The 27107-nt window shown below is 53.8% G+C and overlaps 1 protein-coding gene across 1 annotated transcript; it reads right to left on the bottom strand.

Annotated features, from left to right (window-relative positions):
* Positions 1–157: 157 nt before the first annotated feature.
* SPIRE2 (spire type actin nucleation factor 2) lies at positions 158–27107 on the bottom strand. The gene is made up of 15 exons (XM_055553463.1): positions 26837–27107; positions 19849–19889; positions 15491–15850; positions 12471–12551; positions 12206–12370; positions 11634–11720; positions 11390–11522; positions 11137–11306; positions 10286–10475; positions 9661–9782; positions 6875–7009; positions 6718–6785; positions 1857–1884; positions 1049–1164; positions 158–837 (listed from the first exon to the last, which is right to left on the bottom strand). Exons 1-15 carry the CDS (start codon positions 27105–27107, stop codon positions 615–617), a joined length of 2190 nt encoding a protein of 729 aa, XP_055409438.1. The 3' UTR covers positions 158–614.

The following is a 27107-nucleotide window of genomic DNA, read 5'->3' as shown; positions in this document are numbered from 1 at the left end:
CAGCCCTGCTGGCTGTAAGACCAAGATGGCCAGGTCATGGAGTAAGCCTGAGCACCCTTGTGTCATGATGGCCCCCGCCCCTCAGAGCCCAGCCTTCGCCCTCAGAGCACAGGCCCACTGCTGCAACTAGAGAGCTCAGTTCACACCCCACACTGGAGACTGTGAGACCACCTTTATTAGGCCAGGAGTAGCCATAGGTACAATCTATGGAGTGCCTTCCCATACCAGGGCCTCCAGCATCACCAGGGCCCCCGGACCAGCACCACCCCGGCACCTCTGAGTGTGCTCTGCTTACACCCACCTGCCCCTCCTTGTCTCAGTGAGAAGACCTGCTCCCACCCCACCCAAGGAATCCTGAGAGGAACAGTCTCCCCAGGAAGGGTCCTGGAGTGAGCTCTGGGGGCCAGGGGATGTGAATATAAATATATATATAGGCTGTGTGTATATTATATAAACGTATGTATATATGTACATGCACATCAGGAGGACGGGGGTTCTTGAGCCAGGATGGAGACTCGTCCTGGTCCAGACCTAGCCCAGCTCCTCCCTGGAGGCATGGCCGTGTGGGGGCACCTTGAGAAGCATCTGCCAGGCAGCCCAGGGGCTACAGGACATCACTTGAGGTCAAGTGTCCAGGTGTTCGGGACGTACAGGGACTGGGTCTGGCGGGCACGACGTGGCGTGGTGTTGAGGGCCTCCACGCTCCTGCGGCTGGAGTGCACCACATCCGCCACGAAGCCGGTGCAGTCGCTGCACACGTCCTTCATGACACAGCCGTGGGTGTACATGTGCGGGAACTCCTCCTCCACGTTCCGCCACTGCAGCCCTTGCAGGGATCTGGGGCAGGACAGGGCCGTCAGGGGTCTCTGCCCGAGCCTCTGCATCCCCCACACCCACGCCAGGCAGAGCAAAGTCCACCCCACAAAAGCCCTTTCTCGGGAAGAACTGGGACTCTGGGCTCTGACCATTCTGCCCTCCTCCTTCCCCAGCAGAGAAACCCCCGCCCAGCTCCCGGCCCACCAGGAACATCACCAAGGGCAGCACGCACTGGAAGGCATCTCTTCTCTGTGTTGGCGTGCTTTTGGCAGTTGACATCCTCTGAGGACTCTCAAAGCCCAGTGTGTAGACGGGGATGTGAGCAAACTTCTTAGAAGGCATCTTCATCTGCAATACAGAGAGACACTCCAGGCACCCCACTCCCCCGAAAAAGGCCACCTGCCCGGCCAGCACAGGACCCTGCCTGAGGTCACTTGTTCCCACATGCTCACTGGATGCCCCTTCACGCCTGGCGTTTGAAGGCATGGTTCCCTTGCCTTGTAGAGCAAAGTGTGCCTTTTTAACATGCCAGGGGTAGCCCAGTGGCCTGTATGTAACCATCACTTAAAATTGAGAGGGGTCATAAAAGGCAAGGGTTTGAAAATCGTGGTGGTAAAAACCCCTCAAACAGGTGACTATCTCTGGGATAAAGGAGAGGTAAAGGAGTGACACCCAAATTGCACCCCAGGTGTACACAGACACCACAAGCTGCTGTATCTAAAATGAGCCCTTCCAAAAACACTTGAGGATTGTGGTGTTGGAAGGAGACTTTAGAGAAGGGTTTCTTGGCACTGGCCTACTAAAACAGAATATTTTTTTAAAAAAAGAACCATCCACAGGGTCTTTACACTGCGGTCTTGGGCAGTGTGGGAGTGGGTTCTTCCTGGAAGGAGAAGATGAAAGAAGTGACTAGTGAGGGGGGTCATCAGACTCGAGATAGCAGAGCCTCTGTCAACCCCCAACCTCATTCCTGGACAACCCAGCCAGGCTGCAGGACGCTCAGGACACGGGGCCTCGCTCTGACCCCAGGTGGTCCTCACCTTTATGCTACAGGCGTTGCAGACGGCTCTGGAGAGGAAAGAAGAGGGTTAGTAGGGTCAGCTTGCAGAGAAGGCAATGGCACCCCACTCCAGTACTTTTGCCTGGAAAATCCCATGGATGAAGGAGCCTGGTAGGCTGCCATCTCTGGGGTCGCACAGAGTCGGACACGACTGAAGCGACTTAGCAGCAGCAGCAGCAGCAGGGTCAGCTTGAGGGGTCTAGCATGCAGGCCAGGCCAGACTGTTGCTGCCTTCTGCTTGCCCCCTGGCCACATCAGTGTTTTCCTCTCATTTTACTCCCAAATCTTACTTTTCTTTTTACTTAGCTCCACACCCAAAATACTCCTTCCTTCCAGGCTCTTTCTGGGGAGCATGGATCTGCAGTGGAGAGTGCCTGACTCCCCCCACACATGAGCACTGCCGCAGCCAGAGGGCCGTCAGGTGACATGCCCAGCTTTAAGCAGTGAGTAACGTTTATTTCCCCATCCATATATGATTTCAAAAGTACATGCCTTTTTGTTGTAAAAATTCAAACACTAGAGAGAATTTTAATTTAGTCATGAGTCCTCTCCTGTATAGCCCATTCTAGAGATGCTCCCTACTAGCACACTTTCCATGCTCCAGATCTAAGCATAAATGAATAAAAACATACATTTAAAATAAGAGTACAATACATGGAATGGGGTATCCTGTGTACTATCCTATAAAGATACACCAGGGTTCTTCTCCACATCAGTGCAAACTGTCCAAATTCATTTTTTAAAACAAGGGACCATATACTCTTAGAGGGATGTCCCATACTTAATCTGCCATCAACAGACCTCTGTATTCATTTGATTTGATTTCACTGTGGTCAGGGAACATACTGTGTATGATATGAATCCTTCCACATTTCTGAGACCTGTTTTATGACCTAGAATACAGTCATGTTGGTGAACATTCCATGTGTACTTGACAAGAATGTACATCCCATTGTATGGATTAGTTTCTGTAAACATCACGTAGGTTCAGTTGGTGATGGTGTCATTCAAATCTCCTCTACCCTTGGTTTTTCATTTCTCTAATTATAACCATGGATTTAGCTATTTTCCCTTGCTGTTCTGTCAATGTTTTGTTCCATGTATCTTGAATCTCTTGATAGGTACAGAAAGTGTTCAGAATTATTTCTTCCCTTTATCACCATGAAATGAACTCCTTTAACTCTGGTAATATTCTTTGCTCCATAGTCTACTTTGTATGGTATTAACATACCAACTCAGGCTTTCTTTAGACTACTATTGGCATGGGGTATCTTTCTCCATCCTTCTTCCAATCAATGTGTGTCTTTTATTTAAACTACAGGTCATAGGAATTCCCTGGTGGCCCAGAGGTTAAGATTCCACCCTTCCAATGCAGAGGGTGTGCATTTGATCCCTGGTAGGGGAACTAAGATCCCACAAGCTGCATGGCACAGCCAAAAAAAAAAAAAAACAAACAAAACACATGACTTATAGACAGCAGATTGTCTTGCTTTCTTTAATCAATATGGGAAACTCTGTCTTTTAATTGGCTTAAGCCATTTATGTTTAATGTAATCGTTGATACAGTTGGGTTTAAGTCTGTCATCTTGGGATTTGTTTTCTTTCTGCCGTGTTTGTTCTTTTTTCCTTTTTCTGCTTTGTGTATTGAGGATTTTTTTTATGATTCCATTTTATTGGGTTGGCCAAAAAGTTTGTTTGGAAAAACCCAAATGAACTTTTCAGCCAATCCAGTATATTCTTTTTGACTTAAAGGCTAATTCAGTGGTTGTGTTTGGGCTCACAGGATCATCTTTAACTTATCACAGTTTCCTTTAAGTCATATTTTACCATCTAATGTACAGTATAAAAAACTAATAACAGCGTATTTCTGATCCTCACCTTCAGTCTTTTTTTTTTTTTCACCTTCAGTCTTAATGATATTGTTAGGATATTTTTACTTATACATCTGTTAGAAGCCCCAAAATACATTTTTTATTACTTTTTTGCATTCCTAATAAACTTTGTTTGGATGGCAGACTGAATTTTACCTTGCTGGGTGCTAGATATTGGCTTACCAATTGTTTTTTTCTCATTTATTTATTTTTGGCTGTGCTGGGTCTTCACTGCTGCATGGGCTTTTCTCTAGTGCAGAGAGTGGGGCTCACTCTAGCTTCGGTGCACAGGCTTTTCACTGCAGTGGCTCCTGTTCTTGCGGAGCCCAGGCTCCAGGGCGCGTGGGCTTCAGTAGCTGCAGCTCCCAGGCTCTAGGGTGCAGGCTCAATAGCTGTGGCACATGGGCTTAGTCGTTGTGTGGCAAGTGGGATCCTCCCAGATCAGGGATCAAACCCCTGTCTCCTGCATTGGCAGGCAGATCCCTTACCAGTAAGTCATCAGGGAAGCACTGGTTTAGCTTTTAAGGAGGCATAAGAAGAGAATCTTTTATGTTAGGAGAGTTACATCTTAGCAGCTACTGTTGCTAGTGCTCTTATTCCTTTGTGTACATTCAGATCTCCATCTGGCATCATTTTAATTTTATGCAGCAGGCCTCGTTTACCATTTGTTCCAGTATGGGTCTGCTGGGGGCTTTCGTATTTCTCAAAGTGTCTTTACTTTTGCCTTTGTTTTTGACACAAATATTCTTGTACAGAATTCTAGATTGACCACTTTTTTCTTCTTTCAGTACTTTAAAGACGTTGTTCCACTGACATCCTGCTTATAGTGTTTCGATGAGAAATCTGCAGTCATCTTTATCTTTCTTTGTACACAACATGTTTTTTATTTGCTGACTGAATTTAGGACTGAATTTCTGTCCTTTTATTTTTCTTTATCATTGGTTTTATCATTGATCAATTTGATTGTGTGTTTTGGTGTGATTTTATTCATGTTTCTTGTCCTTGGGGTTCAGTGGGTTTCTTGTGGGTTTATACTTTTCATCAAATTTGGAAAACCTTTTTAGCCATTATTTCTTCAAATACTTTTTCTGCCCCCACATCTTTAGGGACTTTCTTTACAGCTGTATTAGGCTTCTTAATGTTACCCCACAGCTTGCCAATGCCATTTTCATTTTTAATTCTTTTTTTCTGTGTGTTTTATTTCAGATAGTTTCTACTGCTGTATCTTCAAGCTAACTAATCTTTTCTTCTGCACATTACTCTAAATGTCTAATCTGCTATATATCATCCAGTGTAATTTTTTTCATCTCATACATTTTATGTCTAGATGTTTGTCACTTCTTTATATCTTCCATGTCTTTAACTTTTTCAAGGTATAAAATGCAGTTCAAAATTTTTAATGTCCTTATCTGCTAATCCTATAATCTGGGTCAGTTCTCCATGATTTGATTGGTTTTTCTCACCATGGGTCATGTTTTCCTGCTTCTTGACATGCCTGATAATCTGCAATTGGATGACAGGCGTTTTATCTGGCTTGATGCTGGGTATTTTTCTACTCCTATTCTTGAGTTTTATGGGCTTCCCTGATAGCTCAGTTGGTAGAGAATCCACCTGCAATGCAGGAGACCAGAGTTCAATTCCTGGGTTGGGAAGATCTGCTGGAGAAGGGATAGGCTACCCACTTCAGTATTCTTGGGCATCCCTTGTGGCTCAGCTGGTAAAGAATCCGCCTGCAATGCAGGGAGACCTGGGTTCGAACCCTGGATTGGGAAGATCCCCTGGAGAAGGGAAAGGCTACCCACTCCAGTATTATGGCCTAGAGAATTCCATGTATAGTCCACCGGGTCACAAAGAGTCAGACACAACTGAGCGAATATACGTAGACACATAGACTTGAGTTTTATTCTAGGAAGCAATTAAGATCCTTGGGAATAGTTTGGTCTTTTCTGGTCTGACTTTGATTTGTTAGTTCTGGAGCAGCACTCAGTCTGCTGCTGCTGCTGCTAAGTTGCTTCAGTCGTGTCCGACTCGGTGCGACCCCAGAGACGGCAGCCCACCAGGCTCCCCCGTCCCTTGGATTCTCCAGGCAAGAACACTGGAGTGGCTTGCCATTTCCTTCTCCAATGCATGAAAGTGAAAAGTGAAAGTGAAGTTGCTCAGTTGTGGGGGCGCTTATTCCTGGTAGTGAGGCAAGACCTTTTTGTGATTCACTCAGCAGCCCGTTGAGTCACAACTTGCCACCTTGGTTGGGGGGAACAGACACTATTCCTGGTATTGCTCCTTTAAATCTGTAGGACAGGGTCAGTAAACTTTTCCTCTAAAAGCTCAGATAGTCAACATTTTAGGTGTGACTAAATGAATAATAAACAAGTGGGTGTGACTGTGTTGTAATAAACTGTATGTCTAAAATAGGCAGTGGGCCAGGTTTCCACAGCCTCAGTCATTTCCTTCATGTTTGTGCTGATCAGAACTCTGAATATGCAAGGAGGACCTTGTGAAGGTCTCTGAGACCTGCTTCCTGGAGAACCCTCTCCCCTCTGGAGATCTGTGCTGTGAACTCTAGCTGCCAGGGTACCCCTGTTCTCAGCTGTACCTCCTCCACCGCAGGAGCTGAACAGGCCTGAGTCCAGAGCTGAGGCAGTCGTAGGACAGAGCTTACCCTGTCTGCTTTCTGGTACTTGCTTCAAACCCGATTGGTTCTTGAGAACCAATGTTTTATGTCTTTGCATCTTTTTATTTTTTTGGCCGTTTCCTGTGGAAAATGCCTGTTCTGCTTCCTATTACCCAATCTTGGATGAAAGTGGGGGCCCCTCAGTTGTTAAATTAAAAATTTTGTTCCTTGGTTGCACTGGTCACCGTGCCTGATGGAACATGCCCCAAACCACAGGAAGCCCTACTGGACAGAAAGCAAGAGGCTTCCTACCTCCTTCCCCTGTGAATTCACAGCCAAGGTGTGTACATAAGGCTCACCTCTTGCAAAAGAGACAGGAGGGTGGCCATGACAACAGCGGGAACTTGGCTCGGCAACAGCAGCAAATCTGTGAGGAGAGCCTGGTTGGAGCCCAGTGTTGTCCCAAACTTGCCAGGCCCAGCCCTGCCCACACCTACCCCCCACCCAGCTCCTCACCTTCCCCTTCTTCAGGCTGCTGAAGAGCTCCTTGTTCTGCAGGAACTTCTCCATCTCTGCCTTCACCAGCACACGGCGCACGTCCATCACCTCCTCTACCGTCAGAGCCAGGCTTTCCACGGGGTGGCTGAACTCCTGGGACAGGAGGCCTGAGGCATTGGTCTCAGGCTCTCAGGACATCTCCACAAGTTCCCCACTTCCCTGAGGACTTGGCATTTTCCTGGCCTCAGTCCAGGCAAGCTCCCCAGAACGCCCATGCCTGAGGCTGTGGGATACTTCTATAGGCAGCTCTCTGACCTGGGCCCAATAACTCAACTGGCAGCCAGCCCCTCGATGACCTCATTGCTCACATAACCCTTCAGCACATCCCACCTATGTTCATGATGCTACCCAGACCTGAACCATCTGCCTCCAACCTTGTTGCTCACCTGAAAACACCCCAGGACAATCAAAGTCACCCAGAGTCCCCAGGCCCACTGCCTCCCTCCTGGAACCCCCACCAGAGTGCCCTCTTGCCCCCCGCCTCACTCCTCCTAGAACCCCAACACCACTGCGCCCCCACCTGCCCCCAGCCTCCTGGAACCCCCAACCACCGCACCCCCTCCTCTTTCCCAGTGCTATCCATCCACTGCCACTCTGGGTCTGTTGGTCCATTGGATGCTCCTGTCTACCTCGTCATAACTGCCTGGCCCTTTGGGCTGTCATGGTGAGTATACCCTGTTCTGCCCCAGGAGAACAGTCCTGTGTTCTTAGCACAGAATTTGACTTCTCAAAGGGTCACTTCCTCTTCTATGAAGTAAGGTATTTCAGCTCCACTAAGAAGATGCAGTGTCTGGCACCAGAATCAAAATGTTAGCTACGAAGACAAGGTGGCATGGGAGGCACCAGTGGATGTGGAAGTGGATGGTGTTTGTGGTCAGATTTTCTATTTACACTTGTTGGTCAGCTGCTACTGTCTGGCACGGGGTGAATCTGGGACCTTGTGTTCTCTCCTCTCACCTGAAGCATCCAGATCTCCTGGCTTCTGATTAGTGTTTCCTGTAGCCTGGTGGTGCTGTTTATATGTGAACAATTTCCCTCTAACCTTACAGATGTTGCACTCACTGTACACACTGCCAAGAGATCTCAAGTTGGGTGCTCAACAGATTGGGTTGAGGCAAGGTCATAGCAGTTCAGGGGTTTGATAGCCAAGCCTCTTGGAAAGCTCTTGAGTCCTGAGCTGGAGAAAGACTCATGAGACTTGCTATTCAACACATGCCCCCTGAATGCTTGACATCCCTCCCTTCAAGAGGTGGTCCTGGGACTTCCCTGGTGGCCCAGAGGTTAAGAATCCACCTGCCAATGCAGGGAACAAGGCTTTGATCCCGAGTCCAGGAAGATCCCACATGCCACAGAGCCACTACACCCATGTGCTGCAACCGATGGGCCTGCACTCTGCGACTACTGAAGCCCGTGCACCTGGAGCCTGTGCTCCACAGCACGAGAAGCCGCTGCACTGAGAAGCCCTCACCCCACAGCCAGGGAGCAGCCTCTGCTCGCTGCAACTAGAAAAAGCTGGCATGCAGCAACAAAGATCCGGTAGAGCCAAAAATAAATAAAATAATAAAAAATAATAACATTTTAATAAAGAATCCATCTTTAAAAAAAGGGGACAAGCCACAGGGCAACTAAGCCCTCACATCATGACTACTGGGCCCACTACTGTGCTCTGGAGCCTGCCCCACGACTAGAGAAGCCACGTGCCACAAGGAAAGACTCTGCGTGATGCAAGGAGGATCCCGAGGGCAGCAACCAAGACCCCACACAGCCAAATAAATAAACAAGATGTAGTTCCCTAAGTAGGACTTAGTGACTGACTTGTATGGAATGGATAAGGTGGAATTGACAGTGTCAGTCCCGAGAATGCGTCATAAAGACACGGGCTTCCCTCTGCCTCTCAGATGGCTCACTCAAGGGAGCCACCTCATGAGGGTGCTTCTCCTGGGACGAGCTGGGGCCCCGCCCACAGCCGGGGGAGGAGTTTCCTAGGAAGGGTCCTCCAGCCCAGGTCAAGCCTCCAGGTGAGATGTAGCCCTGCCACTGCAGCCCCACGGAGGCCAGTTCCGGGCTCTGGACCCAGAGAGATGATGAGATGGTAACTGTGCTGTTGCAGCTGCTAAGTGAGGGGTGATTTTATATGTGGCCAGATTCCTAATACAGGACTCAAAGGCTAAAGCACACCCTTCAGCTGGGGAGTATTACGGTAACATGCCCCTGACTTTCCAGAACCTTTGAACATCCATTCTCACTTGAGCCTCTCTGTAAAACCTCAATGAAGCAATAATGACAGCCACCCTCTGGACCCCCCTCTACATGCCAGCAAGGTGCCCTGTGGCCCTGCAGGCACTCCATTCGGCTCAGGTCCAAGTGGGAGCCTCAAGATGTCAGCAATTGTTAGTTCTTCATGATTACAGGTCAGACAAAATTCACAGGTGAGGGAACTGCAGCACGGAGAGGGAAGGGCCTGGAGCCAGAATTGAGACCCGAGAAAGTGCTGTCCAGTGTCACCATGCTGCCTTCTCATGTGCCCTGACCCTGAGAGATGGGACTAGGCTGTGCCCTTAGCAAGGTCCTTCTCTGGCCTGGGCTGCAGTGCCCAGAAGGCCCAGGAGGCGGCAGCAAAGACCAACCTCCCCAGGCATCCACTGAGAGGGCCCCACTACTCCTGAGCCCGCAAGGGGCACTCCCCGTCCCCTCTCGCTGTCCCCTACCCCGGCCATCCTGCACCAAGTGCTTCTGTCACTCACCAGCCACAGGTGACTGGCGTCCGGGGCCGCGGAGGCCCCCTGCCTGTCCTCGACTGAGCTCACATCACTGCGTGGTAGGGAGCTGGGGTCAGGCTGGGACTGGACACTGATGGGGAGGGAACCTGGTGGAAGAGACAGGGGCTGTCAGGACAACCCGCAGCAGCTCTGGTGTCGCAGGGCTGTGCTAGGTACGAAGAGGCAGCGGGTGGAATGGCAACCCCAGGCCTCAGCACTGTGGGACCAGCTAACCTAGAGTGGCCGGCTGACCGATGGGAAGGGACGGGGCTGTGACAAACCCCAGGGGACTAGTCCAGTCCAGAGTGGTGTGCATGCTCTCTGGGCCCCTTTCCACTGGCAGGAAAGAAAAAGATTAGAACTGTCTGTCAATCCATCCATTGGTCCAGCTGTCTTTCTACAGACCAATATGGCAAAGTTAATATCTCTAGGTAAAAGAATTGTGGGGACTTTTCTAAAGTTTTACACTGGATATGGATTACTACTTTAGCAGAGTTTTAAAAGGTGGGGCGTGGCTGCCTGAAGTGATAAATGTCCCTCCGGCAGTGCAAACTCCCTCTGGAGTAGCAGGACCTGCAGGAAGGCATCCAGGGAGGGAGAAGCCATGTACCCGGCTCCAGGGGGCTTGGCCTCCAGGACTGCATGCTGCCTGCTCGCGGCCGGGACAACTCCAGGCCTCCAGGGGGCTGAGGGGCCGGCTGCAGACCAGAGGTCACCTCACTCCGGAGCTGCGCCAGGTCATGCTCAGAGAAAGAACGATCTCGCTTCAGCGTCCCCTCTCCGCACGGTGACTCTTCTTCCTGTGGACACATCAGCCCAGCAACACCCTGTCCACCCTCCTGTGGACAGTCCAGTCTAGCATCACCATGACCGCTCTGCCCCAGTGCCTCCTGCCTGTCCCTGGACCAAGGCGTGGGGTGCACAAGCTGACCGCTATGCACTACCCTGGCCAGGGGAGACATGCTTCAGAAGCCAGCCCCTGGCCTGAGGTCCCTGGAAAGTCCTGGAGATGGCAGGCCTGGGGTCACGTGGAGACAGCCCCCAGCCTGGTCTCCAGGGTCAGAGGGCAATGCAGCCAGGGTGGGGAGTCACGCTGGGACCTGTAGGCTTTGCACCTCCAAGTGTGGCTGCCCAGCCCAGGAGGATGCGGCTCTCCATCTCATCCTTTTATGTGCTGAGGCAACAGTGGCTCAAGGCCACTGTCTCAGTCACCCTTGTGAGTGACCAAGATGGGGGAGGGTGCCTGAGCCCCACCACGCTTGTCCCCAGCGCAGGCCCAGCCCCACAGCAGGGTGCAGACAGGACCCCGAGCAGAGGGCCCACAGCTGGATGCTGCGCCCTGGCTGTGTTCAGTTCCCCAGAACCTCCTTCTCTTCCCTCCTTCTCCTCCCCTCCCACCCCTCCTCCCCTCCCCACCTCCTCCTCATGTCAGTCTCTCTTCAGGAACCTGTGGGCTCTGACCTCAGAAGTATTCATCTCTTCCATCTCAGCCAACGTAGGTGCCTTGAGCAGGACCCGGGGCCTCGGGCGCTGGGCGCTGCTCCCAACATCTGTGATGGACAGGTTGATGCAGGAAGTGGATTTGACGTCCCCAGAGCAGGCGTTCAGGATGCAGGGCAGAGAGCCGAACCCTGGGGGAGGCAGGAGGTGAGGCAGGAGGGACAGGACAGTGTGGGGGGAGATGAGGCGCAGGGGAGGGGTGTCCCGTGCTCACCCCGCTCGCCCCGGCCATCCCAGCGCCTGCTCTCCACGGGGCGTAGCCTGCGTTCCTGCTTGATCTCTTCCAGGATCTTCTCGTGCAGAGTTCTCTGCTTCTGGGGTAAGGGGCGAAGCCTTCTCTCTGACACCTGCAGGGGGTGTGGCAGCACCACGTTGGGGGCCAGCTCCCTGGAGGCCCTGCGTGCTCTGGCAGGCAGTGTCCCAGAACCAACCTTCCAGACGCCCCGAGGGGCTGGTACCTGCTTCAGTGGAGGCCGGGAGCGGATGAAGTCCAGGATGAGTTCATGGGCATCTTTCTTCACTCTGGGAGGGATGTCCCCGTCAACCTGTGGGAGAGAAGGAGGGCAGCAAGGCTAAGGGACCGTCTGCTTGGGCTGCAGCCATGAGACGGGTTCACCCAGCCTCCCCCTCAGTGGCTGTGGCCTTCAAGACCTGACCACCAGCTTTCCCTGCATCTCAGATTCTTTATGTTGAAACGCCCGTCAGTAGCTTTACCTCACAGGGTCTTCGTAAGAGTGAGATTAACTCACACATTTCGATTCTCAGAGCGATGCTGGCACACCACGAGGCCCTGTGAGAGTTAAGCGGGACAATCCCACAGCCTCAGCTCCCACCCCTGGGCCCCTTCTCCCTGCCAATGTCACACTGTGTCCCTGAAAGGACCATGAGGTGTATGACTCGAGGCCACATTGACCGTTCCCACTGCACTCCTGGTTTAGTCACCAGCGCACCAAGCAGGGGCTCCAGCAGGCAGAGGGGCCTGAACATGTGACCTCTTTAACCCAGCCCGCCATGACCTTGAGCGGCTCACCATGACCTTGCGCAGTTTGTAGTTCCTGGCACGGATGTCCTGCATGAGCATCTCGAAGGGGGTGAGCTGGAACTCTGTGGGCAGGGGGTTGAACTCCTGCTCCTGTACCTTCTTCAGCTTCACCCCATGGCGGAGCTCCCGCATGAGCTGGACCCAGAGGCGGGCCTAGGCCCATAAGAAGAGGGAAATGGCCCTTAGCCCTGGGCGGGGCTCCGGGCCTGTGCCCCATCTGTGCCCTGGTGGGGGTGGGGGGCACATGTCTTACCCAGTCTGTGCGCCTCAGGCTATCCAGCTCCACAAGGGGCTTCTCTGCCTGCGGTTCATCCTCCCGGAGCCTCTGCAGCATCTGTTAAGTCCGGGAGAAACGGGAGAACGGGAGTGGTGGTGCTGGTTGGCCTCCTGGGGATGCTTCTGCACCACGTGGGCATTTTGGACAAGGCTTTGGGGCACAGAAAGGTATCTGAGGGAACCAAGCCATCAGCCTTAGAACCACATGGAAACACTCGTGTCCTGCTGGCTATCGGTGGCCACTCCTCCCGTGCAAGGGCAGGGGGAAGCACGACCCTTGCAGCAATCCCTGGCTGCAGCAGAACCCACAGCCTCCTCACACTGACCCACACTCCTCCACGGGGCCCCCATCCTCCACGATGCAGGCGTGAGGCCCTCCCGCATCTGGGAAGGGCTCCAGACTGCCACTCACAGGGCACATCCACCTTCGTGGAACACCACGGCCACTTCTGTGCACGTCATCCCATCTGGAGTCTACAGTCATCTGCTTCTTTGATTGTTTTCTGAATGGTTGGCTCCATGAGGTCAGAACCATGTTTTCAGCTTTGGGGTTGTTTTAAATCTGGCTCCCAGCACTGTGTGACACATGCTAGGTCTTAAGCATTGGTTGAGTGAATAAATGAATCAGTAAGTGGATAGTTGGATGAGTGGATGGATGGGCAAGAGGGCGAGTCACTCAGCAGGCCCCAAAGTCATAGAGATGTATTTCACGAACTGGGAAAAACAACACCAGCAAGGTGAGGGCCCAGGAAGGATGTTGGGAATGCTCAGGGAGCTGTTTTCTGCTGAGAATTTGTGAAAAGGCTGCTAGGTTCATTGCCCTGGATCTTAGCAGCAGCGGGGGCTCTGCTCTCACTGGCCCTCCATGCTGGAGGAGCATCTGCCTTTAGCACACAGCCTCTGCCACCCCATCCCCTAGGTCAAACAGAACCAGTCACCCCGGCTTCCCTCCCAGGCCACTTGCCAAACTGCCCTGGGATGCTCTAGAAAACTCAGCCAAGTTTCTGTGAAGCACAAGGTGTGTGGTTCTAAAAATAGAGCTGGGTGTGACCTGCGTCTCTGTGCACAAAAGGCATGAAGGTGGGTCTCCTGTCCTTTCTGGAGCAGCTCTACTGCCCCTGAGCAGGCTGTTTCTGCTCCCAATGCCAGCCCAGCCACACACTGCCAGTAGCCCACTTCTCACTGCCTCCTCCAGTCCCCTGACTTGTCCTGGGTCAACTGCTTGAAGTCTAGAGCTGTTTACACCTAAAGAAAGAGCTTTTACTGCCTGGCCAAGGAACTGACCTCAGCAACAGCCAGGCAACTGAAAATCATTAGGATCCTTAGTGCCACACAGGAGCGCGAGGAGACAAGTAAAAGACCCCAAAGAAGAAAAAACAGAAGCCCAAAAGGCTCCTCGGGAGAATGGAATGGAAAACCCATCTACCTCCTTCTGAAACTCAAGGAAAAGAAATGCTTTCCAAGGAGGAGCCAGTTAGTGGTGACCTTGAAGAGACAGCTGGCTGTGGAGTTCCTCCCAAGAGGAAGAAATCTTTCCCCAAAAAGGAACCACACAGTGACCCTGAAGAGTCAGGAAACAGGAAGGTCCTCAAGTAAAAGAGGAACTTGTCTTCCAGGGAGGATTCACTCAGCAGTGGACCTGAAGAGGCTACTACAGCAAGAGCAGCGGCTCAAAGAAGACAACGCTCTGAAGGCCATCTCGGGAAAACCAGAATGGACATCTCCCTAGTGGGGCGTAAGTTTCAGACACAGTCCCCACCCATCCTCTCGAGTCCAATCAAAACAAAAGGAAAAGCAGACAAGCATTAGGGGCAGCCACAATTAAAGCACTGGCAGGATATCTCTGAGATGCTGAGCAGGGGTGGGAGGGAAGACAAAGGACCGGGCTGGGGGGCAGTAGGTGGGCAGAGGGACCGCACACTTTGGGCTACGAGTGGGCTGCAGACGAGGCCAAGTGACCCAAGCAGCATCTGACCTGTCCTGCGCTAGATCCCAGGCCCCTGGTCAGGAAAACCCTGAGAGTCTGCTCAGGCCCAGGCCTAGGGAAGCTGGGCAGGAAGGAGACACACGCCAACAAAGGGTCAGGGTAAAATCAGGGACCAGCATCGGTTAATTCCAAAAGTACCTCCTGACCTCTCCAAAGTCTCCATTTTTCTCCTCATCTGTGAAATGCTGGTGGAAGGCAGGGGTCCCTGTGGGCTGTGACCCCCATTTCAATGAAACACCTCAGTTCTCTCCAAGGGAGAGGCTGTGAGAGTTGAGCAAAGACTGTCACCTCCTGACTTTGAGACCATGAAGCGGCAGAACAGCTGTGGGGAGAATGCCAGCCGGGAGCCAGTCAAGCCCTTCTGCTCTGTACTAGCTGTGACCTGGGGTGAGAACATGACCTCTTAGCGCCTCCAGCTGCTCAACTGGGAGATGGGTGAAAACCACCATGGGGGTGGGGGTGGTGGCGGTTTGGGGGTGGAGAGGAATGTGGGACTGTCATCCAGGGACAAACACCTGGACGAGTGACCCCTCACTGAACTGCCCACCTCCCCAAAGCTCCAACATGCTGGCACCTCTGCTCCCTGTTTTCAGAAGGAACCAGCTCTGGGGCAGGAGACCTGGAGACACAGTCCCTTTTGCAGATGTAAACATGAGGACCAGTGAAGCTAAGGACTGACTTAGAGACAACACGAGTGAGGTCATGGGTAAAAGCACCAGTTTGTGAATTTCTGGTCCCTCCTGTGCAAAGCCAGGTAAGCAGGACACTGAGGATTAAGCTAAAACCTACAAAGTGTTCAGGACCATCTGGCACAGAGTGGACACCCACTGTGGACAGACGGAGGAACAGAAGGAACTAGGTAGGGAGAGGGCCGGGCCCTGCCCACCTGCCCCACCTCTGCGTGTGGAGGCGCCTCCGGGACCCCACCCCTCGCTCGGCCGGCCCCACCTACCACCCTCCACTCCGGGCAAATCCTTGGCCCTGCGGCCTGGGCCGCTCCCTCGGCTCACCTCCTTGGCTTCCCGGACCCTGGCGAGGAAGGCGCGCAGTTCCAGCGTCTCCACGAAGAGCGCGCGGCACACGGCCTGGTAGTGGGTCTGTGCGCCCCGGGGCTCGGTCAGGCGCGCGGCACACAGGCGCATAGCCTGAGCGAAGGTGCGCACAGTGCGGGGGCCGCCCTCTGCCTCCTCTTCCTCCTCGGGACCCCCGTATCCTTCGTCGGCCGTCCCGCCACCGCCGTCGTCATCGCAGTCGCTGTTGGCCATGAGGTCGATGAGCCGCTCCAGCTGCGGGCTGAGCTCACGCTCCTCATGCTCGGCCAGCCCCCAGTCCAGCGCGCGGTAGATGGCGAAGCCCAGCGACTGCACCACCTGCGGGACAGGGCCCTGCTGTTAGGCCAGGGCAGGGCGGGCACACAAGGCAGAGGTGGGGGTGGGATGGGGGTGGGCTGCGTTCTAGCCGTCGCAGGAGGTCACCATCGCGTGGGTTCTACTGGTGAAATGGGATAGCAGCTGTCCTCTGAGGGGTGCACCACCGCCCGCACCCGGGAAACACGGTGCTCCCCAGCAGCACAGCCACCGTGGAAAACTGCGAGGCAGGTTCTTACAATCAAGACACGCTTTACCGCTGGACTGCAGCTCCTCTGGGGGCGAGGTGGGGGCGGTGTTCACCAAGAGAGGAAAACCCGAAATCCCTGTAGGGGAATCCACAAAGGTCGGGTCCCAAGTAGGGTGGTATCCGAGGGATACTAGTTAGCCGTGCACAGCCCTGAACCCCCAGCACCGCACAGAGCCAGGACTCTGGAGCTCTAGACAAGACAGAAGCAGTCCACAGCCACAGAGGGCAGGCCCCTGGCTCCTGGGGGGGTTGGGGGGTGGGGGGAAGCATGTTGGGAAAGGTGTGTGTGGTGGTCTCACACCAGTCAGAGCTTACCAGATGTACAGGTTACCCCCAATAAAAGTGTTTAGAAAAAGACAGAGAGGCAACCTAAGGAAGCATTAGCTTTTCATGTGCAATGACAGTATGTTTTAAATCAGAGGAGAAAGGCTAGGTTATTCAATAAATGCTGCTGGAGTAATTGCTTAATGACACATATAAAGCTTGACACTGGAACTCACAAACAGTGAGACCCCTCAAGTATTTTCAGCTGCATGTAAATTTCAATGTATGTGAATTTAACCTGAAAGAGAAAAACCTAAAAAATAATTGTACCCGTATAGGGAGAGGGGGTGGGAGTCACCAGCAGGCAGGTAGTGGGGGGGCGCTGCAGGGAATAGGTGAGTCCTTTGCTGTTGGAGCCTCGTGTGGGGCCACTATGCTATTCTGCTGGCTTTGCATAAGCTCAAAATTCTTTCTCCACAACAAGGTTTTAAAAAGCGGATTAGCACATTAGAGATGAGTCCTGCACGCCTCTTAACTCTGCTTTTGGTGTTACTTAGCCCCTAGGGAATTGAGCTTTCAGGGACCACCATTAGCATTTCAGATCCGGGTTCTGTACCGTGTGCCCCACAGCCTTGGGTCTGCTCGAAGGAGGCGCGGGGGAAGCGGTTCGATGCCAGCCAGTGGCGCACAGCAAGAAGAATGAGGAAGCTGCTTCCAGCGCTCACAGCACTACGTGTTTGTGTTTGAAAGGGCGTTAATGGTTTCCTTTCACGACTCAGTACAAGAGATACACATACCCCAAAATGACAACAGCTCTTTGCCACTAGTCTCAAGACTCTCACAGGTGGGGCAAACATTGGTCACCTGCCTGCCGCAGGCAGGGGGGCCGTGCTGGCCTGGGGGTGGGGTCAGCCTGCAGCCTGTGCCCTGACCTCGTGCCCCTGGACGGAGCCACACCCTCGCCAGGCATGTGCAGGCCACCCGGCCTCTGGGCCTCTCTGGTCTCTCCTCTGTTTCCCATGATGTCACCCCCAGACCCTGGGGGAAGGGGTCAGAGCAGAGCTGAAGGGAAGTGTGACAGTCAGCGCTGGGCAGATGGCGGGGCACAAGAACAGGCCTTCTCTGTCCACAGAAGCACCTCCCAAGATGCCCTGAGTCTGGAGGGGCTTAGGGGGGGTCTGCCTGGCTCGGGGATGCCTGGGGAGGGTGAGGCCCTGTGGGAGCAAAGTTCCAGTGAAAGTCAATAACGCTCCCAGCCTGGAGGCACCTTATCTCTGCCTCAGGAGGTGAGGACCAGTTGGGCTACAAGTCACACCCCAGAATCAGGAGTCAAAGGGCCTGCTCTGGCCAGTGGAGTCCCTGGGGCAACCCCTTGGAACTGCTGGGTGGGCAAGGACCTCATTTCACACAAGTTCCCATCGGTCCTTTCTTGGCCCAGAGGGAGGTGCAGGAAGAAGACAGAGATGAGCTTCCCTGGTGGCTCAGAGGTGAAGACTCTGCCTGCCAATGCAGGAGACGAGGCAGGTTCGATCCCTGGTCTGGGCAGATCCCATGTGCTGCAGAGCAGTTAAGCCCGAGTGGCACAGCTACTGAGCCTGTGCTTTTGAGCCCAGGCTCCACAACAAAAGAAGTCACCGCAATGAGAAGCCCATGAAGCACAACAAAGAGTAGCTCCCGTTTTCCACAACCAGAGAAAAGCCCACGCATCAATAAAGACCCAGCGCAACCAAAAATAAACAAATAAAATCACTTTTACAAAAAAGCAGAGTGAACTCCACCTTACCCCAGCTTTGTCCCACAGCCCCCACTGACCCCAGGGTGACCCTCTCTCTCTGAAGGAGACTGCTCTACCCCTCAGGCCAGGCAGGCAGGAGGCCTAGCACCAAAGCTTCCTGGCTCCAGTGCAGCACAGAGCGCCCCTGTTGGGCCTGCCTCCCCTGGTTCTGGTCTCTGGCCTCTGCTGGCCTCACATCAGTGAAAGGGTTAACTCCACTGCAAGCCTCTAGGGAGCTGCCCCAGACCCAGACACTGGAGAGACCACTGGCTTCCCCGCAGGGAAAAGTCTAGGCAGAACCCCGAGCCCCCCTGCCCCTGGCAGTGTGGGCACCAAGCAGCTGAGGCCCCAGGACCAGCCCGAGGCACTGAAGGGCGGGAATGAGAATCTCCGCACCCAGGCCAGGAGGCTGCCCTGACCGACTTCCTGGGGCCCCCACGTCGATTCCCGAGCCTATATACAAAGTTCTTTGTAAGTGTTTTCAAGACTGATGACAGTAGGGAACACAAGTGGAACAGGGTGGGGAACACAAATTCACTTGGGGCGGTGGGGCAGGGCAGCCTGGCAGCAGGAGCCGCACACGGCAGTTAGATGGACGCGTCCTGAAACAGGGCTAGGCTTTTCTTACTCAGGTTCCAGGACTCTGGGTAGCATGAGCTCAGAGCAACCCCTGGGAACTCGTGTTGTATAAACAGCAGGGCATCCGCCCGGCCAGAGGATGTTCTTTATCACTGACACAATTAAGAATTGCCAGCATGTGGTGACTAGAAAAAGTCAGAAAACTTTGGGATGGTTTTATTATTGTTGGTAAAAATCCTCCGTGACAGACCAATGGGTTTCCCTTGTGGCTGAGACAGTAAAGAATTTGCCTGCAATATAGGAGACCAGGTTCGATCCCTGGGTCAGGAAGATCCCCTGGAGGGGGGTATGGCAACCCACTCCAGTATTTTTGCCTGGGAAATCCCACGGACAGAGGAGCCTGGTGGGCTACAGTCCATGGGGTCACAAAGGACTGGCCATGACTGAGTGACTTTCACTTTCACAGCAGACCAACAGCGGTGCCCACCCCCTTTCTGTAACACTGTGTTTAACATATAAATACGTATTTACACAAAACCATTTTTTATAAAGCAGTGGAATAAACATCAAATTCAGGACAAAGCACCTGGGGGCAGGCGGATGGGACAGGAGACACAGATAAAGGTCCTAGGGATGAGGTACTGGGGGGAGCTCAGGGACACAGGGGATGGGCTGCTTTTCCTGTTTGTCCCCCAGCCCCATGCCTGTCCAACGCTCTGACCAGGGAGACCACATCACCTTTGCCCCCTCTTCCCTCTGGTCAGCGGGAGGCACCTCCAGGAGCCCGGGGGTCACCGGGGAGACCCCACGTTTCAGACCCCCAAGTCTACCCCACCCCACTGTGTGCACGGGCTTCCCCGCCCTGCCTGTTTTTAGGCATCGTCTCCCCACAAGCCCTTCCACTAAGCCACTGAGCACTTATCCACATCCTGCCTCAGAGGAACAACTGTACAACTCTTGTTCAGTCGCTCAGTCATGTCCAGCCCTTTGTGACCCCATGGACTACAGCATGCCAGGCTTCACTATCTCCCGGTCCTTCTAGAAGCACAACTGTATGTGCTTCTAATTTACAGCATACAACACACTTAACTGTTACTTCGGATCAAGTACATTTAAATTTTGTTTTTAAAGTACCTGGGCTTCCGAGCTGGCCGGTGACACCATTGTTGTGGGCTCTGCAAGAGAAGAGAAGCAGCAGTCAAGACAAGCTTCAGCATCCCCTAGGCCGGCCCCCCACCTACCCCCCAGGAACACACAGCGCATCTCCCAAGATCTCCACCAGAAACCAGGGCGCCGATCTATCAGTCGCTGGATGGACACTGATAAGACCCAGCTCTGCACCAGATGCCAGGCAAGCCATGTGGCCCTGCCCTGGGGCAGATGGTCCCGCCCTGCACAGCGGTCACGCCCCAAAGTGACCACTCAGACAGGAGCAGCCTACAGGGCCTCGAAGCCCATCCCGCCCCCTGGGGAAGCAGGCATGGGGCAAGAGTGAAAGGGGAGAGGAAGAGTCAAGGGGGCAGCTCAGGTCAGCCAGGCCTGAGGAAGTGCGTCGCAGTAGGAAGCAGCATACCCCCAACTCAGAGTCAGAAGAGAAACCTGGGTGCCGTGGGGAGCCATGCAACCCCAAATCAGCGTCAGAAGAGAAACCTGGGTGCCGTGGGGAGCCATGCACTCCCAAACCAGTTGGATGAGAAAGTCGGATGCAGTGGGAAGGGCAGGCTGTGCTCCAGGGTTCCCAGCAGCCATACGGGTGAGTTGCCATCTGGCTGCACCTCTGGCACTGGGGATTTCTCCCCAGACTGTCAGCACCTCAGCCAGACACACAGGGTGCCCAGGTGCTGAATTCGGCTGTGGGTATTTTATTATTAAACATAGCACTGAGCTGGCATGTTTACAAGCACTTGCACAGCCAGTGTACAGCCTGGGAGGTCGATGGTCCTCGTACCCATTTCACAGATATGGAAACAGAGGCTCTAGGGGATGAGCTTATGTGCCCCAAGGTATCACAGCTAGTAAGTGGTGGTGCTGGCTGCGGCCAGGCTGGGGGACCCCAGAATCTGTGCTCCAGTCACTACCTGAGCCACCCTCCAGCCTTCCAAGAGGCCAGGCTGGAAAGACAGGAAACCCACCTCCTTCCACAGCCTTGCTTGAATAAAGCACACAGAGCTGTGGGAGGGTATGAATTTCAGCTGCCTTAATTGAGGTGGATAAAAACACAAACCATGACATTCTCCGCTGAGTGAACCTGCTAACTCTGCAAATATTTTCCAAATGCCATCAAGAGACAGGAAGATTGCCAGGGATAAAGGGAGTTTGCATAGGGCTGAGCCATGAAAACACTTTCCCATTAAAACACTGCACTCCCAACATCAGTGGCGTTGATGGAATAGTGAGCACCTGGGCATATATCTTGGCCTTATTGAGGGTTCAGTAAAAAGTCTGTAGCTGTGAAGGACAGAGACCATGGAAAGTGGGAGAAATGGAGGGGCCGGGGCCCCGAGTTACCTTGCTATAAAGGGGCAGGGGGCAGCCAACCCTTCAGAACTCTTTATAAACCCAGTATGGTGTGGAGGTGAGTTTTCACCAACCCAACTGTATTTAAATCACACAGGCTTGGGGAACCTTTGGGCTGTGCAGAGCAAGGAGCCCTGCAGTAGTCCCTTGCCCAGTGCTTTGCTGCAAAGTTCAGGGCCACGGCTCCCTCTGCACAGATAAGGAAGCTGGAGCTTAGAGACAGAGAGGGTTTACCAAGATCACACAGCTAAGGAATGGTGGTGCTGGGAGCCCCACCAGGCACAGTCAGACTCTGGGTGCACCCTCCAGAGCCCCCGGAACACCTGGAGTCGACATAACTTTGACAGAAGCTTGACATAACAAGCTGCTCACATGGCATCCTGCACACTAGCTCATACTTATTTACAAACCAACTGCTCCCTGGGGAAAAGCAGAGAGACGGAGATAGACGCAAGCCTCTGCTGATGCACAGTAAGGTGGGAGCTAGACGCAGCCACCTGGTTTCCCTGGCATCCTCACCACCCATACCCCAAAGGACACCCTCCCCGATATGTGCTGGGGTGGAAAATTGTTTCGGTTTCTTCTGGGAAACAACAAAAGACAAGAATTCAAGAAGTGAGGGCATTTTCTTTGAGATGACCCTGTCATAGTACAGGAAACAGGTTTCGTTTGTGGGAGAGAACTCTGTGAGGACTCTGCAGTCTGGAACCCCGGGGGCGGTGCCTCCCTGTGCCCAGCAGGGGGTGGTGGGATGGGGTGCCTGCCGGGCAGCCTCTCCCCCTTCTGCAGGGCTGGGGCTGAGGAGCACTGTGGTGAGTAAGAACCCTGGTGTCCTGCCTCCCTGACCGCAGGGAACAGGGGGATGTGGACGCAGTGCCCTGCAAGGATGCCGGGGAGGGGGGGTGGTGATCGTCTGCTGATGACATCCTCTGGACTTGGGGTCAGCACAGGAAGGAGCCTTGGACTCCGCTCTCCAGTCCTCACTTCTTCACTCGAGAGAGGAGCTGGTGAAAGCAAGATGCCACCTGAAGCCAAGAGGAGACACGTGCTCCAAACCCGGAAGCTGTCTGTTCAGCACAGGGGTCAAAGGCGCCCTGTGTTTGTGGTGTGTCCTTCCTCCTCCAGTTCATTTCTGCCATAAACTCACACATCACCATGGGTGTGGCTTCCTACCCAGCAGCAAGGTCCAGGAAGCGAGTCAAGCCCCAGGAAGACCCAAGACAGAAATCTGTCTCAGGTTCCAGATGGAGGTTCAGTTGTTACTCAGGTGATCTTAAGGCAAAGGGATTATCATGGCTTTACATGGGTAAATTTGTAGTAAGCAGTAAGTTTGTGTAACTTGCTCCCTTGGTAGCTCTGATTTTTTAAACCACTTCACTTGGTTGCATTCTCCAATCCCTGGGGAAAATACTTGAATGGAGGACACCCACGAACTTGGCACTCTCTGAACAGGATTCCTGGTGGAGTTGAGGCAGTGATGTGCACAGGTGCCCTGGGCTCAGCACAGCCTCCTCGATGCCTGAGTGAGGTGCACACGGGGCATGTGAGCAGCACCATCCCAGGGCCAGCATGTCCCAAGGCTCCACAGACACCCACATGACCTCTGGGGAAGCTGCTAGCAAAGCCCCATTCCACAGAGGCTGAAACTGAAGCACCCAGAGGCCTAAGTAACTTCCCAAGGTCAGGCAAGGGGTGGACAGAAGCCAGCCAAGCCCACTCCCCAGCCCTGCCCCCACGTCTCCCTGCAGGTGACTGCATGGCTGCTCTGCCTTCCTGAACCTCAGTTTCCTTGTCTGTATGATGGGCACATAGCCCTGCCTTCCCGTCAGAGGTGTGAATGAGACAGTGGGCTGCGGGCTGCAGAGCAAGCCCCCATCTCCCTCGATGACGAGGTGGAGCCGCTGCAGCCCCACACCATGTCTTCCTGGGTGACCCTCAGAGGAGAAAAGGGCCTGGGGGCGGGGAGCTGGGGGACAGCCAGGGTCGGTGGCACCAGCAGCTTTGGAGAGGGCCAAGAAGTAGGAGACAAGAGCCACATGGGAAAGCCCTGGCTGCTCTGTTCAGGATGTGTGCTGTCTTCCAGGGGGAGCGTCCCAGCTCTGCAGCCATCCCAAGTTCTCCCCACATCACTGCACACCCCCCTGTGAGAAAGGCCATTTAAAAGATACAGGCAACCCTGGTCACTTAGGAGGCCACCTGCCAGAGGCCCAGCAAGTCACATGAGGGCCCAGAGCCCACAGGACACGCAGGGCTGCCCAGAACACTGGGGGTCCCACTTCAGCTTCCGGGAGCGGACACCCTGGGCCAGGAGAAACGTGAAAAGGTGCCTCTCATGGGAAGGGGCAGCCCCACTTACACACACAGTGCCAGCAGCACAGAAATGCAGCAGCGGTGGCGGCGACAGCACCGCGTGTCCACGTGCCCACGTGTCTGTGTGCCCGTGTGTGTCCACGTGTCTGCCGTGTGCACAGGTCTTTGGGCCCAGGGTGGACACAGGCTTCACACTAACATTCCCTCATTAGTCCCCCTCTGTTCCCGGGCACGTGCCACTCTCACCCCAGTTTATGTGGGAGTAAAGGGGGCCCCTAAACTTCAGCTAACCCTAACTCCAGCTGCTGGGCTGGAGATAAAGAGGTGAAGAATGGAGGTCATGACACAGGGCCGCCAAGGAGGTAAACTGAAAAGGTCTTGCCTCCAGGTAGCGGTGGGCAGCAAGGGGACAGGTGCCGGTGTCTGGGGGGTGGCAGAGGGGCTGCAGAACTACAGGCAGAAAAGGGGGGAGGGCTGCAGATGCAGGTGTGACCTGGTGGACGGGCCACGTGAGGCACCCGGGCGTGCAGAATGGGTCCTGTGAAAAATTTTAGCATCAAAACTGACAAAAAAAAAACACCAAACATGGAAAAGTAGGGCAGTGTGTGGATTCATATAAGAACAGAGAAGGTTGAAGGTGAAAGGAGGCACAGCCCTGTGACAGCCCCGCATCCACCCTCCACCTGCCCGGGGCTTTCAGGGTGGAGAGCCTGTGTGAAGAGAAGGTATGTCTGTTTCCCCTGCAGATGTTGGCTGGGCAGGCAGGTCTCAGGCAGCCAACTGTCACTTTGAGAGCAGCCAGTGTCCTGCAGGGTCTGTCCTGGAGGCATCAGGTGGACAAATGCCACTGAAACTGTCCCAGGGTCACTGACCACGACCACGCTGCATGGAAAGAGTGAGCTTTCTCAGGGAATGGTCAGCACATGTGCTGCCTGATAGAGTTTCTTGCCTTAATTAAAAAAACCCCAAAACTTTTGCCTATCAGGAAGTTTTAATAATAGCCTCCTAAAAATAACTTCACTTAACATGTTTTTTCATTTTCCCCACTTGAAGAAGGGGGGCTTCCAAGCAGTTATGAAGAAGTTGAGATTAAGAAGTTTACTCAAGTCAGCTGTTCCCAAGTAGCAGAAAGTGGGAAGTATTCCTGCTCATGTCCTAAGATAATATTGTTCATCCTCCCCAGGTAAAGTTTAGTTTGGTTGTTGAATTTTTTCTTTTTTTTTTTTTTTCTTTTGGATCAAACCTGTGCCCCCTGCAATGAAATCCTGGAGTCTCAACCACTGGACCACTGGGGAAGTACCTGGTTGTTGCTTTCTTTACCATTACCTTAAACACTGACTTAATGCCTAGCTTTACCAGAACTTCATGAGGGGGGCTGGGAACTGAGGGCCCATGTGACCTTTTTCCTGATGGCTATTACAGCACACTTGCAGTGAATCCACTGAAAGAAACACCCAAGTCCCAGAGAAATGCTGGGTTAGCTACCTACAGGAGACAGCCGGCCTAAAGTTTCAGCTGATTGACGAAAGCTCGACAAGGACAGAAGAGAAAGTTCAGGGTAGTCTATTTCTCATGCTTATGGACAGAAACCAAAGATCGTATTTAATGGAAAATGAAATTGGGCTCCTGTGTCACAGGCCGGTACAGGTCAGTGCTTCTGGGTCTGCAGGGACCAGGAAGAAGGGGCTGAAGAAGGGGTGGGCAGGAGAGGTGGACAGGTCCAGAAGACCACCACCCCAGAGGATGGCCATCGTGGTCCATGTGGACAATACTGACTCCTCTACAAAGAGAAGCCCTCAGTTCTAGCCACCTGCCAGGACTGGCAGCACACCACTTACTACTCTCCCCCTCAGTTCCCCACCTTTTAAATCAGAGGGTCAGACCAGGCAGGCCCTTACAGTCCTGTTCTGCGGTGGCAGAAGCCAGTCCCTGGGTTATGTTGTTTGTCCCCAGGTTTGAGCAGGGGCACAGGAAGGTCTTTCAAGGAGGAAATACAGTTGTGAGAGAAAAGCTCTTTGTGAACATACAGACTCCAGGGCCCACAGGTGAGACGAGGCCACCCTGTCCCATGTTCTGAGCCCACCTGTGAGGACGGTGTACACAGGCACTGAGAGCATCTGTGCTGAATCCAGATCCTAACCCTTCCTGTGTGACAGGTAAGCCTGAGCCTCAGATTACCTGCGTGCAGAATGGAAACAGTACCATTTGAGTCCAGTTCTTATTATTTTCTCTTGTCAAATATATTAGAGCTTTTTGTGCAAATAGAACAACTCTCAAATATCACCCAACTGCGGTGTTAGGGAGGTGGGAACAGGGCACACAGATGAGATGGGAGCTTGTGGAAGAATACTGAGGGTCGAGGAGTGGCAAGCATTCAGAAGACTGCCTGGTTATCAAAGGAACTGTCCTACTGGCTAGCTTTGGCCTGGCCCATCGCATGGATTTATGCAAACCCACCTCTCCAGCACACACAGCCGGCCGGTGCACTTCCCCAGGTATATCCCTTTTAGGGGTAGTATGCTCGGCACCAGCATCCTGGTTCTCCAGGGAAGAAAACTTTTTTCTTAAAGAGGCTAAAAATCACTTAAACTCATCATTCTCCAAGGATTTCAAGTATCTTTCAAGGGCTTCATTGTTGAATATTGCTCATGGTTAAGAGTCGAACACTAAGCAAGCTGTTCCTCAAATCTTACATTTTCCTTTCTCTATTAAATCGGCAGACCCACAAAAAAGAGCCCAAGCAAAACACGTTTCCTTTCTTGCCCAAATACCAGTCCAACAACGATACACACCACCAGTCACTGGGTGGGACCGACTCCCAGAGCAGAAGGAAGCAGACCGGGTCGGGAGAGCGGGCAGGAAAGGCAGAGTCCGGTCTCCCTGCGGAACGTCCTCAGCCAAGGAGCCAAAGCTCCTCTCCTCTCCAGCCAGCACTGGCCATGATGGTAAGATGGGTTTCAGGTGTGTGTGTGCGTGTTGGCGGCGGGGGCGGGGGGGGGGGGGGCCCGAGGGGCAGAGGTCCGAGCTCCAGCGGAGAGTTGAGGGGCTCCCAACCCAGACAAGGGAGAGGGGGAGGAGGGCCTTCCACCCCGGTAGAGAAGCCAGAGGAGGGCCCCCAGTGCGGCAGAGGGGGCGCGGAAGTGGGAGAGGTCGGCGGGTCCCGCAGAGAGAAGGCGCGGCAAAGGGGGCGCCGGGTCCGAGTCCAGGTCCGGCAGAGGGAGAGACGGAGGGTCGCAGCCCCTCCCCGCCGCGGGCGCCGCCCCCCGCCCCGTCGCGCCCCCGTCCCCGTCCTCACCCGCCGCGCCGGACTCTCGCCGCGCGCTGACCGAGCCGTCTCTGCGCAGGAGGATGTCCGCGGTGTCCCGGATGCGCCGCCGGCCGCCCGGCGCGCCCCGCAGCCCGCGGCAGCACTGGAAGCACACGGCCCACGCCTGCTCCTCGTTGATGGGCTGCTCGTACGCCTTCAGCACCTCCTCCAGGGACAGCTCCCACGGCTCGGAGCGCCCCGCGCCCCCGGCCCGCTCGCCCGCGACCGCGTCGCCGCTGGAGCTGCCGACCCGGGCCAT

The sequence above is a fragment of the Bubalus kerabau genome, chromosome 17, assembly GCF_029407905.1.
Source record: "Bubalus kerabau isolate K-KA32 ecotype Philippines breed swamp buffalo chromosome 17, PCC_UOA_SB_1v2, whole genome shotgun sequence".
Taxonomy (NCBI): domain Eukaryota; kingdom Metazoa; phylum Chordata; class Mammalia; order Artiodactyla; family Bovidae; genus Bubalus; species Bubalus kerabau.
This window is presented reverse-complemented; position numbering and strand designations above follow the sequence as displayed.